A 14,308-nucleotide genomic window follows, 5' to 3' on the forward strand; every position below is an offset into this window, starting at 1 on the left:
CAAGGCAAAGCGCTCTCTAACTCACTTGCCCTTTGCCAAAGCAGCAGGTCTGTTTTCTCTGGTAGGTGCCTGCTCAGAGGAAACAAAGTGATAGTAATCAAGGATATTTCACGCTGCTTTTAATTTCCAAAGGTCGGAGAAAGAGATGTTAGGTATAAGTCACTGTGCCATATACTTACCCACAACACGTACTTTGCATGGAATATTAATATTATAGGCATCTGGTACAAACATGTATTCACCCTCATCATCAACTGCAGCGCTCGCTATAACAAATCTGTGGATTCTGTAAAAAATTGAAAAAGAAATCAACGTAAATTATTTTGGAAGGCTGCTTGAAGCTATAAGGAAAAACTCCATGAAAAGTTTAGGAGGTCTGTGCAGGTGTGTAAAATTACTGACTAAAAATACTTTGCTTGCTGCTTAGTGGTATTTGAGCTGATTAAATACTGTGCGATTTGTAAGAAATATTATTTAGACAACCACCAAATAATGAAACCAATTCTAGTATTTTTTTTTTTGAACGCAAACGTAGAAAAATACAGGAGTGTAATCTCTTTGACACAAGGATTCTGTGCTGCTGCCATTGGTTGTTCAAGAAGAAATCTTTAGGTGATCCCATTGTGGGAATATTTTGACTTTTGGTAGACTGTTTTTTGTGGAAGGATCCGATCTATTATTTGTTTACTAAAATAAAGAAATAGGTGAGCGAAGCATATGCTGCTCTTACTACCTAACTGCATTTTCCGTACGATGGTATTTTTGCTCTCCTATCATCTGCTGTGTCTAAGCTTTTTCCAAGGTAGGACTCACCTCTGTGCCCTTCCTGCTCCCCTTTCCCTCACCTCACCCTATGGGCCTACATGGCTGAAGGGGAGCTTCAGCTTATGTCAGTCCAAGGGGTCATTGCACAGCTGGCACTTGTCCCTTACTGCAGCTTAGTGAGCATTACGGAGTCAATGCGAATATTTCACAGCCTGCTTAGGAGCATCTTCACAAGTGCATTTCCCCGCTGTATGAACGGTCTGCTAAACTGAAGTGAAGGGGATGTACTTAAAGTTAAAAAAAACTGGTTTTTTTTTGTTTGGTTGGTTGTTTTTTGTTGTTGTTGGGTTTTTTTGTTTATTTTTTTGCCTGACACACTTTCTGTAAAAAAGGATGGATTATAAATGCAAAGGGAACTGATATCCCTACACACTTTGCATGGGCAGAGGTGCATGGTCTGAGCTGACACAAACAGAAGCTATGAGAAAAACAGACATTTAAAAGCTGTGCATTTTTAATAACATCTGACAATTATTTTACTTTACTACTTCATATTCCATACTAACAGCAACAGTGTCAATAAAAATTAATAGCTTGAACTTAGATGGATCAAGGATTTGATTGTTGTCCTCCACAGCCAAAAACCACAAGATGAACGGGGACAAGGAGACATGGTTTTTATGATGATAAAAATAAATGTGTTTGAGGGACAGAGGTTAGGATTCTTTACCAGATAATTTTTAGTGAAGTAATCCACATATTGGCACATCTCTACAATGTCATTCCATCAAAAGTCAAGTTGATACACAACAGGCTTACCTTCCTTTGTGATAAAGCTTTACACGGTCACTAGCTTCAACCAGTTGCCCATTTTTGTACCATTTCCCTGACACATTCTCAGATATCTCACACTTCAGGTGGATTTCCTGTCCAAGCCTCACAGTCTGGTCTTCTAGTGCGAGTGATATCTTCAGTGGTCTCACTTAGGAAAACAGAAGCAGAGATATTAATACTGATATTAAACAGTAATTCAAAATTCTGTCACAGAGCTGCTACTAGCCATCACAAAGGTCTTCAAATCAGAAAAATGCCTCCAATAATAAAGTTCTCAAGTCAAAATACCAGTAATATATACATGTAAGCTACGTAAATTGACCTCTGATGCCTTAGAAAGGGTCACCTGAAATACCCAAGCCCTGGCAGGGGAAACTCCATGGGTATTTCCAGTAGAAGAACTAAGCTCAGAAGCAAAATTTGAATGCTGTCCCCTCTCTGGTGTGTAGGTGCTGGAGGTAGGGTGTCTCTATCCACCCAAGTCCAGTAAGAAACTTTAAAGAAGCGAAATTGCTGTCCCCCCAGACCTATGCACTAGAATGGATTGCAACTCACCTTTCCCGTGATCTAACAATGAACTATTTGCTCTCGTAGCTCTCCCAGCTAATCCAAGATAATTTGGAGATTTACCAAAGTATTTCATCACAAGTGGGGACTGTAGTTCTCAACCTGTTTTGTCAGGCTGGTAGCAAAGGCTGACTCTCCAGAAAGCTTACCTTCATGCACTACTCGTCCTCATGTTTGCTAAACTGCCTTAACTCACCGGATTGATACCCACAGATATTACTAGCTTTTGTAAAACTTGAGTCTGAGAATTGGTGCCCCAGTTCACTTCCACTTTCTGGAAGATTAGATGCTGTAGACCAGAGTCCAGGCTGAACACACAGTACCACCTATATGCAGTAAATATCCCTGACGATAACCTGACATAGGAAACAAAGAGTGTTGGGAAAGGTAGCGTTTTATAGAAAGCCAGTTGGAAAACCCTTAGAAGAAGATGCATGAAAAGAAAGATGACGGAGCCCAACAGCATGGAGGATCATTTCCAACTTGATAATAGAACAGCATGAATTGGTTGTGCTGAAGATGCCACTTTTTACAAAATAGTAAAAAGCAGTATAAGTGTTACAAACCAGTGTATGTTTATGCATAATGCATGATAACACTTTGCTAAAACCCACAGGAATTTTAAAGAGCTATTGCATAAACAATACTGAGGGAGCTACACAGGCATGTGTTTGTGCCTATGAGTTCAGGTCAAGTGACCCTGATGCCTGTAAACAATATGCCTAGTTATAGAACCACTTATTTTTTTCAGTATACTTTTTTTTCTGATTTTGGCTAAAAAGCCTTGTTTTGGCTTTCCTGTGAAAACCTGAAAGGATTAAAGAAAAGCAGATACTTCCCTTGAAATTTTCACTTTGCTGACCTATTATGTCTTTGGATGGATAGCTTTGTTTTCTATCTTAACAGAGTGACAGAAAGTTTTCAAGCAGGACTGTTACTGCAAACAATGTCTAAAGGAAAGTCACTGTTCCGGAGATTTGCAGCAAAGAAATTGGTATGGAAGATATGTTTTCCTTTAAACCCCCAGGAAAAGGCAGGCAAATTATTTCTTTCTGTAAACTAGTAAACTGTGACATACCAATTCAAGAGCAAGATGTATTATAGAATCATAGAATTGTACTTACAGTCAACTGAAAGCTTAGCTTCTGATTGGCCTCCAGTTGTCATTACTGAGTAAGTTGCATTGTCATTTTTTGCAGCTTCCTCTATGATCAAAGTGTGTTTTTTACCCTCAACCTTGATTCGATAGCGAGATTTGGGGTCATTGGGAAGTTCTACACCATTCCTAAACCTAATGGAAAGCAAAGAATGATTATTTTTTCAATAGAAGTCCTGTGCAAATAAGGCTCCCACAGGCTGAAACTTCCTGAGAAAGGTTGAACAATCTCATCCATGAATGTGTAAGGATATTTTTGCTGTTGCTGCATTTTTGAATAATGGTTTCTTGAGATTTTCTTAACAATTTTCAGGTTTACTGGTATAGAAAAAGCTATCCAAATTTTTGCCTACAATTAAAATATTCTGGGTTTTATTCTCTAGGAAAACAGTATCTGTTCAAACTGTGTCTTACCATTTCACATTTGCATCATCCTCAGACACTTCACAGCTCAGTTCTACTCGTTCACCAACATAGGTACTGGTATCCTCCAGGCCTTTGGTCACCAAAATTGGAGGATCTTTGTAAAGAGAAAATTACAGATTTACAATCTGAGAGAGAAAACTAAGTGAAAGATGTTTTCAAAATCATGCTATAGAAGATGATACTATAAAATTGTAATATCATAGAATCATTTAGGTTGGAAAAGACCTTTAAAATCACTGAGTCCAACTATAAACCTAACACTGCCAAGTCCACCACTAAACCATGTCCCTAAGTGCTACATCTACACGTCTTTTAAATATCAGTCTCAGTGTAGCTTTTTTTACCTTAAATCAGAAAAGCCATTGCTCATTAAGATGCTATTATCAGACTATCAACACTGTGGGAGTAAAAAGGGTGAAGAAATGGCCACCCATTCATAGTGTCTTCCCTTAAATCTGTGCAGACAGAATGAAAACTAACTGCTAGAAAGCCACATCTGAGGGTACATGAAACAGATCAGTTGGGCCAAGAGCATCAGGGTCATCCGGTACCTAAGTGTGGTGTTAGGGAAAGCCAACGCTATAACAAAAAAGTCTCCAAAATGGCTTTATAACTATGAATGCGACAACAGTCCCACTAGATCCCAATGCACAGTATGAAATCAACCATATCCTCCTTTCAGGTTTCTCACTAAATTACTAAATATGGGATGAGGGGAAAAAAAAATTGGCCAGGGATCACAGAAATACAAAATGATCCTAACGGCTGCCAGTACGAATACAAAAATACACTAAACCAGATCCTCCCTAAATTTCTGTTGCAGTCAAAGAAGCCACACCAATTTATAGCAGGTGAAATAGGAGCAAGCTGATGAAGTTACCTCTCACAAACAGTTCTGTGGAGCATTTCTCATCACCTGCTGTTACGTAATAGCGAGCATCATCTGTCATCGTACAATTATTGATGAATAAAATTCGCTGGTTACCTTTGTGCTCAAAAATGTATCTGTTTGAACAGGAAGACAGCAAAGATACATTAGCAAAACTGATAGACCCCATTTGTTTTACGTAGAAAATTCTTTAGGGATTATTATAGGTTAAAATCTCGTTTTTTAACTGGAAAAGTTGTCCTGGGAAGCAATTTCCGAGATTCAACAGAACTGTCATAAACTATTCAGCGAAAAGAGCTATGATGTAGGATGACAACAAGCATCTTCTGGCTTGTTCCAAAATCCCAGGCTTGGGTGATAGGAAAAAATAAAAAAAATGAGCAGGCTCTGAAGGATGGCAGATAAAGTGGAGTCTGAAACTCTAGATGAGTAAAGATGAAAATAACCAGTAACAGGATACCATCCTCATTCCAACACTCTTAACATTTTTGTGAAGTAAAATAATAGCCAAGGTTAAGAAGTTAATATTATTGGTAGGCCAGATGGCACAAGAGATCAGTAATGGGATATGGGGTTTTGGTAATGGGATATGGTGCCTTTCACCTTTATGTCACCAGTTTAGATCTGCTCCAGGCTTGTAATGACCAAAGCTCATTAGCATCTGACAGCTGCTTCAGCAGCCTGGAAGAAATGCACTGGAGCATTCAATCCAGGTCCTTCTGCTGGAGAGGTATCCATATAGCTGCCTGCAAAGCATCTCTGAACTGCTCATGGCAGATAAAAGGGCTAAAGAAAAGGTACCCTGTTTGTTATGCATTTTTGTCAACTATGAATATTAATCAAAATCCTTCATTAACTTTTGCAGCAACAGAGTGAAGGAAATCTTCCCCTTCTCTGTAAAAGGGCTTTTGCTAATAGCTGTTTTTTCACAAGGCCAGAGGAGAAAGTTGCTAGGATTTTGTGCTGCTGAGAAACATTTAAGGAACATTGCCTTGTACATTACTGGCTACACATTACCATTCCTAACTGTGTCCGACTTTGGAATGGGATTTTCCATTGTAAGAGCCAGTCGTGCCCACACTAAGGACTGGGCTCGGCTTCCAGCCATTGCTTTACCTGTACTCAAGTGTCTGCACCTGAAAAGCCACTTCTCCTAGATAAAGCCAAAGAGTAAACCAATATAGAGGTGATAGAAATGATGAAGCAGCTTGGGTTCACCAGACCTGTTGCGCATGACTGAAGTCACTTTCAGCTAATGCAGACTTCAGTGTGAGCGTGAACTGGGTAGTGGAAGGTGAGACAAACCTCGTTCCCCTTTCCTCGGGTGGCTTATGAGCCAGGTTGGCTAGTATGTTGTCTTAAACATCTCTCCTCTTAGCACCCGACTACTGTAGAAAGATTCTGACCTCCTTTGTACATAGTACTGAGGACAGGAGATTTATTTGCTCACAGTGCTTCCTGATTTTTTAAAAACTAACGAGTAGGAAATGGCTCCATGTTTTGCTAAGGATCTTGAATTCTTTTCTCTTGAGGCAAAGGAGCCGATCTGCGTTAATATTAAGCTTACAGTGGACTTTTTTGGGTCAGGAGCAATATAACACCATTTGCATACTTTTCATGTATAATGAAATTCAGAAATAAAATTGGTGCAACCTGAGCAGAGAGATAGATCTATGCAACACACTTGCCAAGGAAGTACATGTGTACCCATTTTATTGCTTACATACGATAAAACCACTTACTTTGCACTTGGTCGTATTTCTTGGCCATTTTTATACCACTTGAGTTCCACTGTTGGATCTGCTAGCTCCACCATGAACCTTACTTTGCCTCCTTTGTCCACCTGGTATGCAGGATCAAGACCTTTGGCAAAAGCTGTTGTGGAAGCCAAGTGTTATTATAAAAGTGTTATTATATCAGAAAACAAGTAAGAATATGAATGCTGAAATGACATTGCATAAATATCATCAAAGCTGTCAGAATACAGGCGCACAATGTTATACATCACTCTATATTTTTAGCCTAGGCCACATGAATCAATTTATATTCTAGAAACATTAGAAAAAGTGCGAAGCTGTGCAGATCTGATTATCCTGTCCAAGTTCAAGCTAGTATCTCTTCATGACTTTGCAGTGTGAATGTATTCTGAATAGGATTGGGTAGAAGTAGCTTCGACAGCTTGCTGAGAAGTGCGATTTCAGAATAAAATGGTATAAAACTGGTGCTATGGAATCATTTACAATGAATCTGTTATTAGCACCACCACTCAAGTTAACAGGGAATTTTAAGTGGAAAGTCCTATTGAGCTTTCCACTGTCAGAATAAGCACGTTGGTTTGTCTAAAAGCCAAATTAGCTTTCCTGATTCTTTCTGTAGGTTGCAAGGCGTACGTTGCAGTTCCACTTGTGAGAAATGTTACAGCTGCAAAACATTTGCCAAAATATTTGCAAAAGTTGTCAGTCTGTGAATCCTAATGGGCCTTTTCAAAAAGGTTCTTTGAGATGTGCAAATGTAGGCCAACTTGTTCTGGGCAAGGCAAGGCCAGGTGTAACTCAGTGCAAAACACTTTAATATCAATATTGAGATATTTCCAGCCACAGAAGTTAGACCCAGGGGAACAGATATTTGTGGTGCTCAAAAATAAATAAATAAACAGTGCCTCAAACAAATTGTCCACAGGTAAGTAATCAATTTCTGCTAAGGTTTATATTATGCATATGTCTGATTGCAGGAGACTGAAGATATTCACAGAACAGGATTAGAGTTATTAAATCTGAAAAGTATTTTTAATGCATCTTGTTGCAGTGTAAAACTTTCCAATTTATAATAAAGGTGGTGTGAGGGTAAGAACAACCTACTCTCATCCTGTCGCTACTGTAAACGTTTTCCCCAACATCTAGAGCCCCTCTTGTAGGGAAAACCCTGTCCACTGAAAAATCCTGGTACAGCTGGCAGCTCCATCCTACTCAACAGTGAACTGAGGAGAGGGAGCAGACAGACCGGTCCCAGGTGCTGAGAGATGCCCCTTTCCCAGTAAAACATCCAGGCACTTCCACGTGATGCACCTGGGTAGGGAACCACACAATTCCTCACCCGCTTCCAGCCCTACTCCAGACTCCTGGGGGAAGGTGAGAAGTTTCCCTGGGCTTCAACCCCTTAGAGAGCTCCAGTGGATACAGAAACCGCCCCAGTGGCTCATCCAAAGTCCATTAATTCCATTTCTCCCTCCCTCAACTGTGGCCACAATCAGATACACCAACAAATGAAAAATATAAATAAAAATGAATATGTAGTAACGTAACACCTGTTATGATGTGAGGTAAGGATGAGGAGAGAGGGTATATCAGGCAGCTGGATTGCAGCTAGATTTGTGGAGGATTTCACCTACACAAAAGGGACTCCTCCAGGAAACCAGTGGAACAGCAGATGTACATCTTGCATCCAGTTCTGAAATGCTCTCCAGGAACAAGCAAATGCCCCAATAGTATAATGGATAGTGTGTTGTATTTATATGTGCCTGTGTGTGTGTATACGTATTATGCAACATATATTTTATATACATATATATACATATAAATATAATCAGAAATCTATATTTATGTATGAATTACCCCACTCATACTGGTCAGGAGGGTAGGTCGGGAAAGACAGGCCTGAATTGCCTTATCCAACGCAGGGTGGAGGGGTTTTAGTACAGCTGGGATTTCAGAGGAATGTCGGATTAAGTGCAAAATGAAATGAGCAAACAATGTGTTCGGAGTGATTCTATTGTAGAGCAGAAGATCTTAACGATAACACAAGGTCTAATTTCCATGCTGTTTGATCAGATAACACCTTTCCACACAACTGGGGGACTTTGTTCCAGTTGGTACTACCGTTTGTCCAAGAGGGAGGGACGCTTTTGGTAAGCACTGAATGGGATAAGGTGTTTATGCTAACCACAGTAGACCAAAGCCGCCTTCTGATTAACCCATTGCAGTAATAAGGCTTGAGTTGTAGTGCGCAAGTCCCCTTACGTGGAAGTGAAGCAAGTTTGGTTTTTTAAGGTGGATGCTCACGTTTGACTACTGAACATAAGAATATTCTGCCTTATCCATACCTGCACTCTTCTTCACTTCCCTGCGCATGCGCTTCAGACGCTTTAACATGCCTCTGAGATCAGTGATACCATACTGAAAAGCAATCTTCTCATATTCACTGGGATTCGCATTCTTCAGGAGCTCCCACACATCTACCTCAGGTTCTTCCTCTTGCTGTTTAACCTCCCTAACAGTAGCAAAATAAAATTACGGGAGAAGTGTTAGCGAGGCCTTATCACACCATAAAAAGAGGTGAAGCTGAATCTATGGTGAGGATAGAAATGTTTTAATCAAAATTTGAAGGCCGCCATCATACTTTTTTTATTTCACTCAGTATGAGTAGAATAGCTCAGAATGACATTCACACCTTATTTTACACTTCTTCAGGGCAGAATTTCGATATAAGTTTTAATTTAGCCTTTTCTGATGTAATCAGTTATGAGAATTTTTATATTGCTTCATATTTAAAAGAAACCCACAATACGGTTTGAAAAATGTAGTACTATAATAACATATGGGCTAATCCCACTTAAATCAGTTTTATCTGTTGTAACTTGAGTGGAATCAGTTACAATTTATGATGGCAACACTGAGATCTGCATCCAATCCACACGTTTCATAATTATATAAAAATGCTTTCAAACCCTGAGTCCTTGTAACTGCTACTAGGGGTGACCAATGAAAGGACATTGAAATCCAAGGGAATCTGGGTCTGTTTATAGTTACACCAGTGCTTCTCAGAGTTATTTAAAGTTGGCATATGGATAGGAACTGGACATTTCCACACCAGCTTGGACTTGCAAGATGGATCTGTTGGCTTCCATATTTATCTCAGTCTTAAGAGCAGGAAGTGTTTTCGGAGGCCTGTGTGAATAGCATCACCTTTATACAGAAGTTTCAATGCCGTATTTACTATCTGCAACTCCAGACTAAGACAACCAATAAAGAGAAGTATAATTATTTTCACAATGGCAGCTATTAAATGAGAGAACAGTGGAAGCATGCTAAACAAAATGATAATTTTCAAGATTGACAGCTTAGCTCGAAAAAGTGAACTGCTAGAACAGCCTGGGAATTGGAGCAGAAATCTAGACATTTTTTCCTGTAAATTCATTAGAATCAGACCAGGATCATTCTGATTTGATCTAGTTGGTCTAAGGAAATCAGTACTTTTGAGAACAGAGCGAGAAAATAAACATATGAGAAATAAAAAAAAGAGTGAGCTTTGGAGCGAGACAGTGTTTGAGTTTAGCTCAACCAAGTCTGACAGAATTTTCTTTAACATATACATAGCACTGGGGGTCCCCGAGAATCTCTGCATGGTTGGATGAGGAACTATAGAAAACCACTTTGCTGATTAATCCATGAGGTTTATTAATTTTTGTAATATACCAGTGTTAATTTTAAAAAGGTAAAAAGGTAAAAAGCTTCTCACTGAGGAGTCTTTGAAATACTTACATTGTTATCAAATTATTGTCATTGTTATCAAATCATTGTCAGACAATCTCAGGTGAATAATTTTATGTTTCGTTCCTTTTACTTTTACCGGAGCTCGTGCTTTCTGGAGAGTGACTATGTGCAGAGGACACTGGCATTTCAGTGAGATTCCTTCTGCATGGTGGCAAGTCGAGATCAGCTTGCAAATATATGTAAAAGCTGACACACCCCATGGGGTGGCATTGTCCTCTCCCAGGGCTGGCCGCTTGCCATGCAACGCCTGTCCATGGTAAGGAGAGGTACGCTCCATGGGGATCACGAAAATGTGCCCCTTTAAATCAGGCAGTAGTTGAGAATGAGGATCAGTTAGGGTATCCTGATTTTCAACCAGCTCAAAGTAATTAATTGCAGACTCTTTTTACCTCTTGAGTAACTGGAGAACAAATTTTGACACTTTGAGCAAACCAGCTTTGTTCTGAGACCACGATAGTTTCTGCTGTGGGTAGTGAGCAAACAATGCTTGGTATGTCCCAAGCAGACTGACCTCTCCACAAAATCGCTATCAGATCTTTTCCCCGAAAATGTGCATTTTGTTGAAAAATGTACCTTTTTAAAAAAAAGGACCTAAATGTTTGAGTGTTTTTGAGATCTTGTGCCTTTTGGAATTTCGTGCCATTACTGATCCATTGCATTGAAGAAGCATAACCAGTCACAGAGTGGCTGACTGAGATAAGAACTGGTTTCTCTTCCTGCAAGACCAGCACGAAATTAGAAAATAGGCAGTATGTAGATTCTATGCATTTAGTTTTTTTTAAAAAACATGTTTCAAGTATTATGCACCACAGGTGAAAAGTTCTCGCTCTTTCCTTGGTAATATAACCATACAAAAGAGAAGGAATGCACCTGCAACATTGCCTCTTGAAAAAAATTGAAATGAAAACATGTATTTTTCTTCATAAAAATGGATACTAATATCCACATTGGGGCTTAATTAGCAGTCTTATTCAATTAAGCTCAAAAGTATGAGGTTTCATTTCAGTGCCTGAAGCAAGGAGGGGATGAACCGATTTGACCGATATCAAATAATGGTGTTTGAAACTAAAAGTTTGCTTTTCCCATTAACCACATGATAGGTGTACTATGCGTTTATGGCTATACAGTATTTATCTTACAAAACATGTGAGTTACTTGTTAGTGAAGTGATGATGACTCTTAAATCACATTTCTCTTTCCACAAAAACCACCAAGACCTCTTACATGCAAGTCTCATGTTGCTAATAAAACACCTCGCAGGCAGTCATGAGAACTGTCATGGTAAGTTGTATTAGTATGATAAAAAGTCAAACTGAAGATCCTAATTAGGGATGAGAAGATTAAAAAACCAAAGACCTGGTGGGTTTGCGTTGGTTCAGGTAATTCTTTCGCTACCTACTTTTACCTTCGGCCTTTCCTGTTTGCTTTAGTTGCTTAAATACTACCCTCACCATCACAGCCCGTGGGCCCATTGTGAGCTTTTTACATAATTAATGCTGCATGTTGGGTTTTCCTCTTTCAGAGTAAGTTGTAGATGACATAAAAGGTCCTAGTTCCTTTTCCGATTCTCTGTGGTCGGTTGCCATTTATTTCCATGGCATATAGCATTTCTGTGATAAATTTTAAAAAATGACTAATTAACTATCTTGTCTTAATCTGTTAAAAGACTAAACTAGGTTTAAGTTCTGAAAGAGCTAGGGGCATAGCTATCATAACACCAGATTTTCAAGGCAAACCAGAGAAACACATGCCCAATTTTTTCTCTGTTTTAAAGCATGATATGATTTTTTCATATCGGGATGCTTATAAAAATCAAAGTAAGATGTACCCAAAGAGGTAAATTTAACCCTTGCAGATTTTTTCTTTTGCACCAGACTCAATTTTCTGAACTGCTCATCCCTGTGTAGGAAATTATCCCCCTCTACCCTCCATGCAAACACAAAAGAAATAGCAAGTAAACTAGATGTTATTGGCCTCTTTAGGTTGTGGCTCGCTTTTTTCCCAGTGCACTCAAATCTGAGGTTTCTTTTCTGCACACTTCGAAGTACAATTAACTGAACATTTGCATATTATACTATGAGAATGATAGTTAGAAACACTGAAAAAAAATGAAAGGTCAGAAAATTCTTAAGTTATTAATGCTACACCTGACTCTTTCTGTGTGCGAACCTAATGGTTTGCAATCCACACCTGCTCACTGCATCACTTGGTTCTCACCTACGTTTCAGGAGACCACTAAAGTCAAGTTCTCCTGCATCGTCTTGTCCATCACCGCTGTTATTAATAGAAAAAGATCAAATCTTTGTTTAATACAGGAAGACTTAGACAACACACATTGCAAACGCTCTACATGTCTCATACACTCAACACTGTCCAGACACACAAATAATGGTATAAACTCAACACAAACTTGTATTCTTTTTCACACAAATTATGTTTCCTTAGGCACTTGTGAAAAATAACACAAAGGTTTGTATTGCTTGTTATTATACTTTGATGACAAATTTTTGTAACTGCATACATAAATTTGCCAAGATTTGTGTTAGATTTCAGTAACACAAATAAACGTGAGCTAGTCAACACAAAGAGCTTTGTTTTTCATTTCCATGGTGTATGTGTATAAAAACAAAGGACTTGTGCTGATCTTTTGCTATGAATGTAAAACAAAGATTTGCATTGCTGGGTGGTGCTTTTAACAATGCATAACTGTGTCAAATACTGATTGCGAAGCATTGCACTTAAGATTTAACCTTTTTCCAAATGAAGGGAGAAATCAGTTAAAAAAGATGAGACACTACATTGTACATTTTTACAGATAGAATCACAAATCACAGTCCTGTGAAGGTGCATTTCTTTCTATAATGTGACTTCAAGCAGTAATACCTTATTATAAAGCACATATAGACCAAAAAAATGCCCTTGATACTTGTAAAAAGTAAGGGCAAAATGCAGCTTTTGAATGGAAATGATGCCAATATTTCATCCCAGATTTTGCATGAAAGATATTACTTAGAAAAATATTCAGATATCCTCACCTGCTTGGGCAGAATAGTTATTACAGTTTTTTTTTAAATGTGCTCAAGAAAGGAGTGCACCTTGAATGTAATATCACTTGCATTCAGTCTTTAAATCAAATCTCTCTAAATAAAAGCAGTAACTTTTAAGTTACAACTTCGCTTTTATCTGTAAATTAATAAACTGCATTATTTTTCTGTTTGTTAAATATTTTCATTCTGAATACTGTCCTTCTAAGAAAATTTTCTCCACCAAATGTAAAGATGACATCTCTACTGGTTTGAATTGCTATTTTATCACAAAAGTAGGTAATGAAGGAAAAGGCTTCAGACACAATGCTTTATCTTATGGCCTCTGCAATATATTATTTGTAGTTTTTTTGTAATGATGGCCTTATGACACACTTTTTTTTTACTGTAAGATAACATAAAGACAGATGCTATCTTTTTGAAATCAGTGTGAATTTTTCTCTCTGCATTTAATCAGTACAGGATTGTGACCAGGAACTTTCATATCGTAGCTGTCAAGTTTCAGGAAACAAGCAGTAGAATATTTAGTGAATTAAAATATGATTTTAAAAACCTCTAAAGAAACAAATATGTAATTGCCTTAAATATTCCATCTTCCCTTAAAGCAATGGCACTATAATTTCACAGTAGAGTATTTAATATCGGATGCACTGTCTATATGCTGTAACTATTCAATTCTTTCCACTCCCAACCACTCTAAACCCCACTTCTTTAATCTTTTATTAAAAAAAAACATTTTTAAAAAATGCTTGATACAATTGTCTGCCAAGACTGTTGGAAGTTCTGTGCATGCTACCAGCCTCCATTACTGAGGAGCTTCATAGGATGACTGTTTGAAGTTACCTTCTTTTGAAAGCAGATCTGATGTCAATGGATGGAGTAGCTTGGGAAGATTCTATGAAATAACAGTAATAAAAAACATAATTTGAAATTAATGTAATTTATGTGATCAGTGTGATTTCACATGCAAATTTTTTTCAGTTTCCTACTAAGTGACCACAATTTGTGCTGCTCCTTTGGCGTTAAGTTCTGATAAATGCAGAGCTGCTCAATGCTGAACTAAGTTTATTTAACGCAT

General features: G+C 38.3%; 1 protein-coding gene across 2 annotated transcripts in view; it reads right to left on the reverse strand.

Moving 5' to 3' along the window:
* The window catches only part of MYBPC1 (myosin binding protein C1), a 79,822-nt gene that overhangs the window by 27,738 nt on the left and 37,776 nt on the right, over positions 1–14,308 (reverse strand). For both annotated transcript variants that reach the window (XM_074581895.1, XM_074581904.1), the window contains exons 7-15: positions 14,074–14,125; positions 12,404–12,460; positions 8,737–8,903; positions 6,380–6,512; positions 4,629–4,753; positions 3,737–3,842; positions 3,291–3,457; positions 1,585–1,747; positions 180–286 (exon numbers count right to left, since the gene is read on the reverse strand). In XM_074581895.1, the coding sequence (XP_074437996.1) occupies positions 180–286; positions 1,585–1,747; positions 3,291–3,457; positions 3,737–3,842; positions 4,629–4,753; positions 6,380–6,512; positions 8,737–8,903; positions 12,404–12,460; positions 14,074–14,125 (1,077 nt within the window). The remainder of the gene's footprint in view (positions 1–179; positions 287–1,584; positions 1,748–3,290; positions 3,458–3,736; positions 3,843–4,628; positions 4,754–6,379; positions 6,513–8,736; positions 8,904–12,403; positions 12,461–14,073; positions 14,126–14,308) is intronic.

This window comes from Larus michahellis, chromosome 1 (genome assembly GCF_964199755.1).
Source record: "Larus michahellis chromosome 1, bLarMic1.1, whole genome shotgun sequence".
NCBI lineage: Eukaryota > Metazoa > Chordata > Aves > Charadriiformes > Laridae > Larus > Larus michahellis.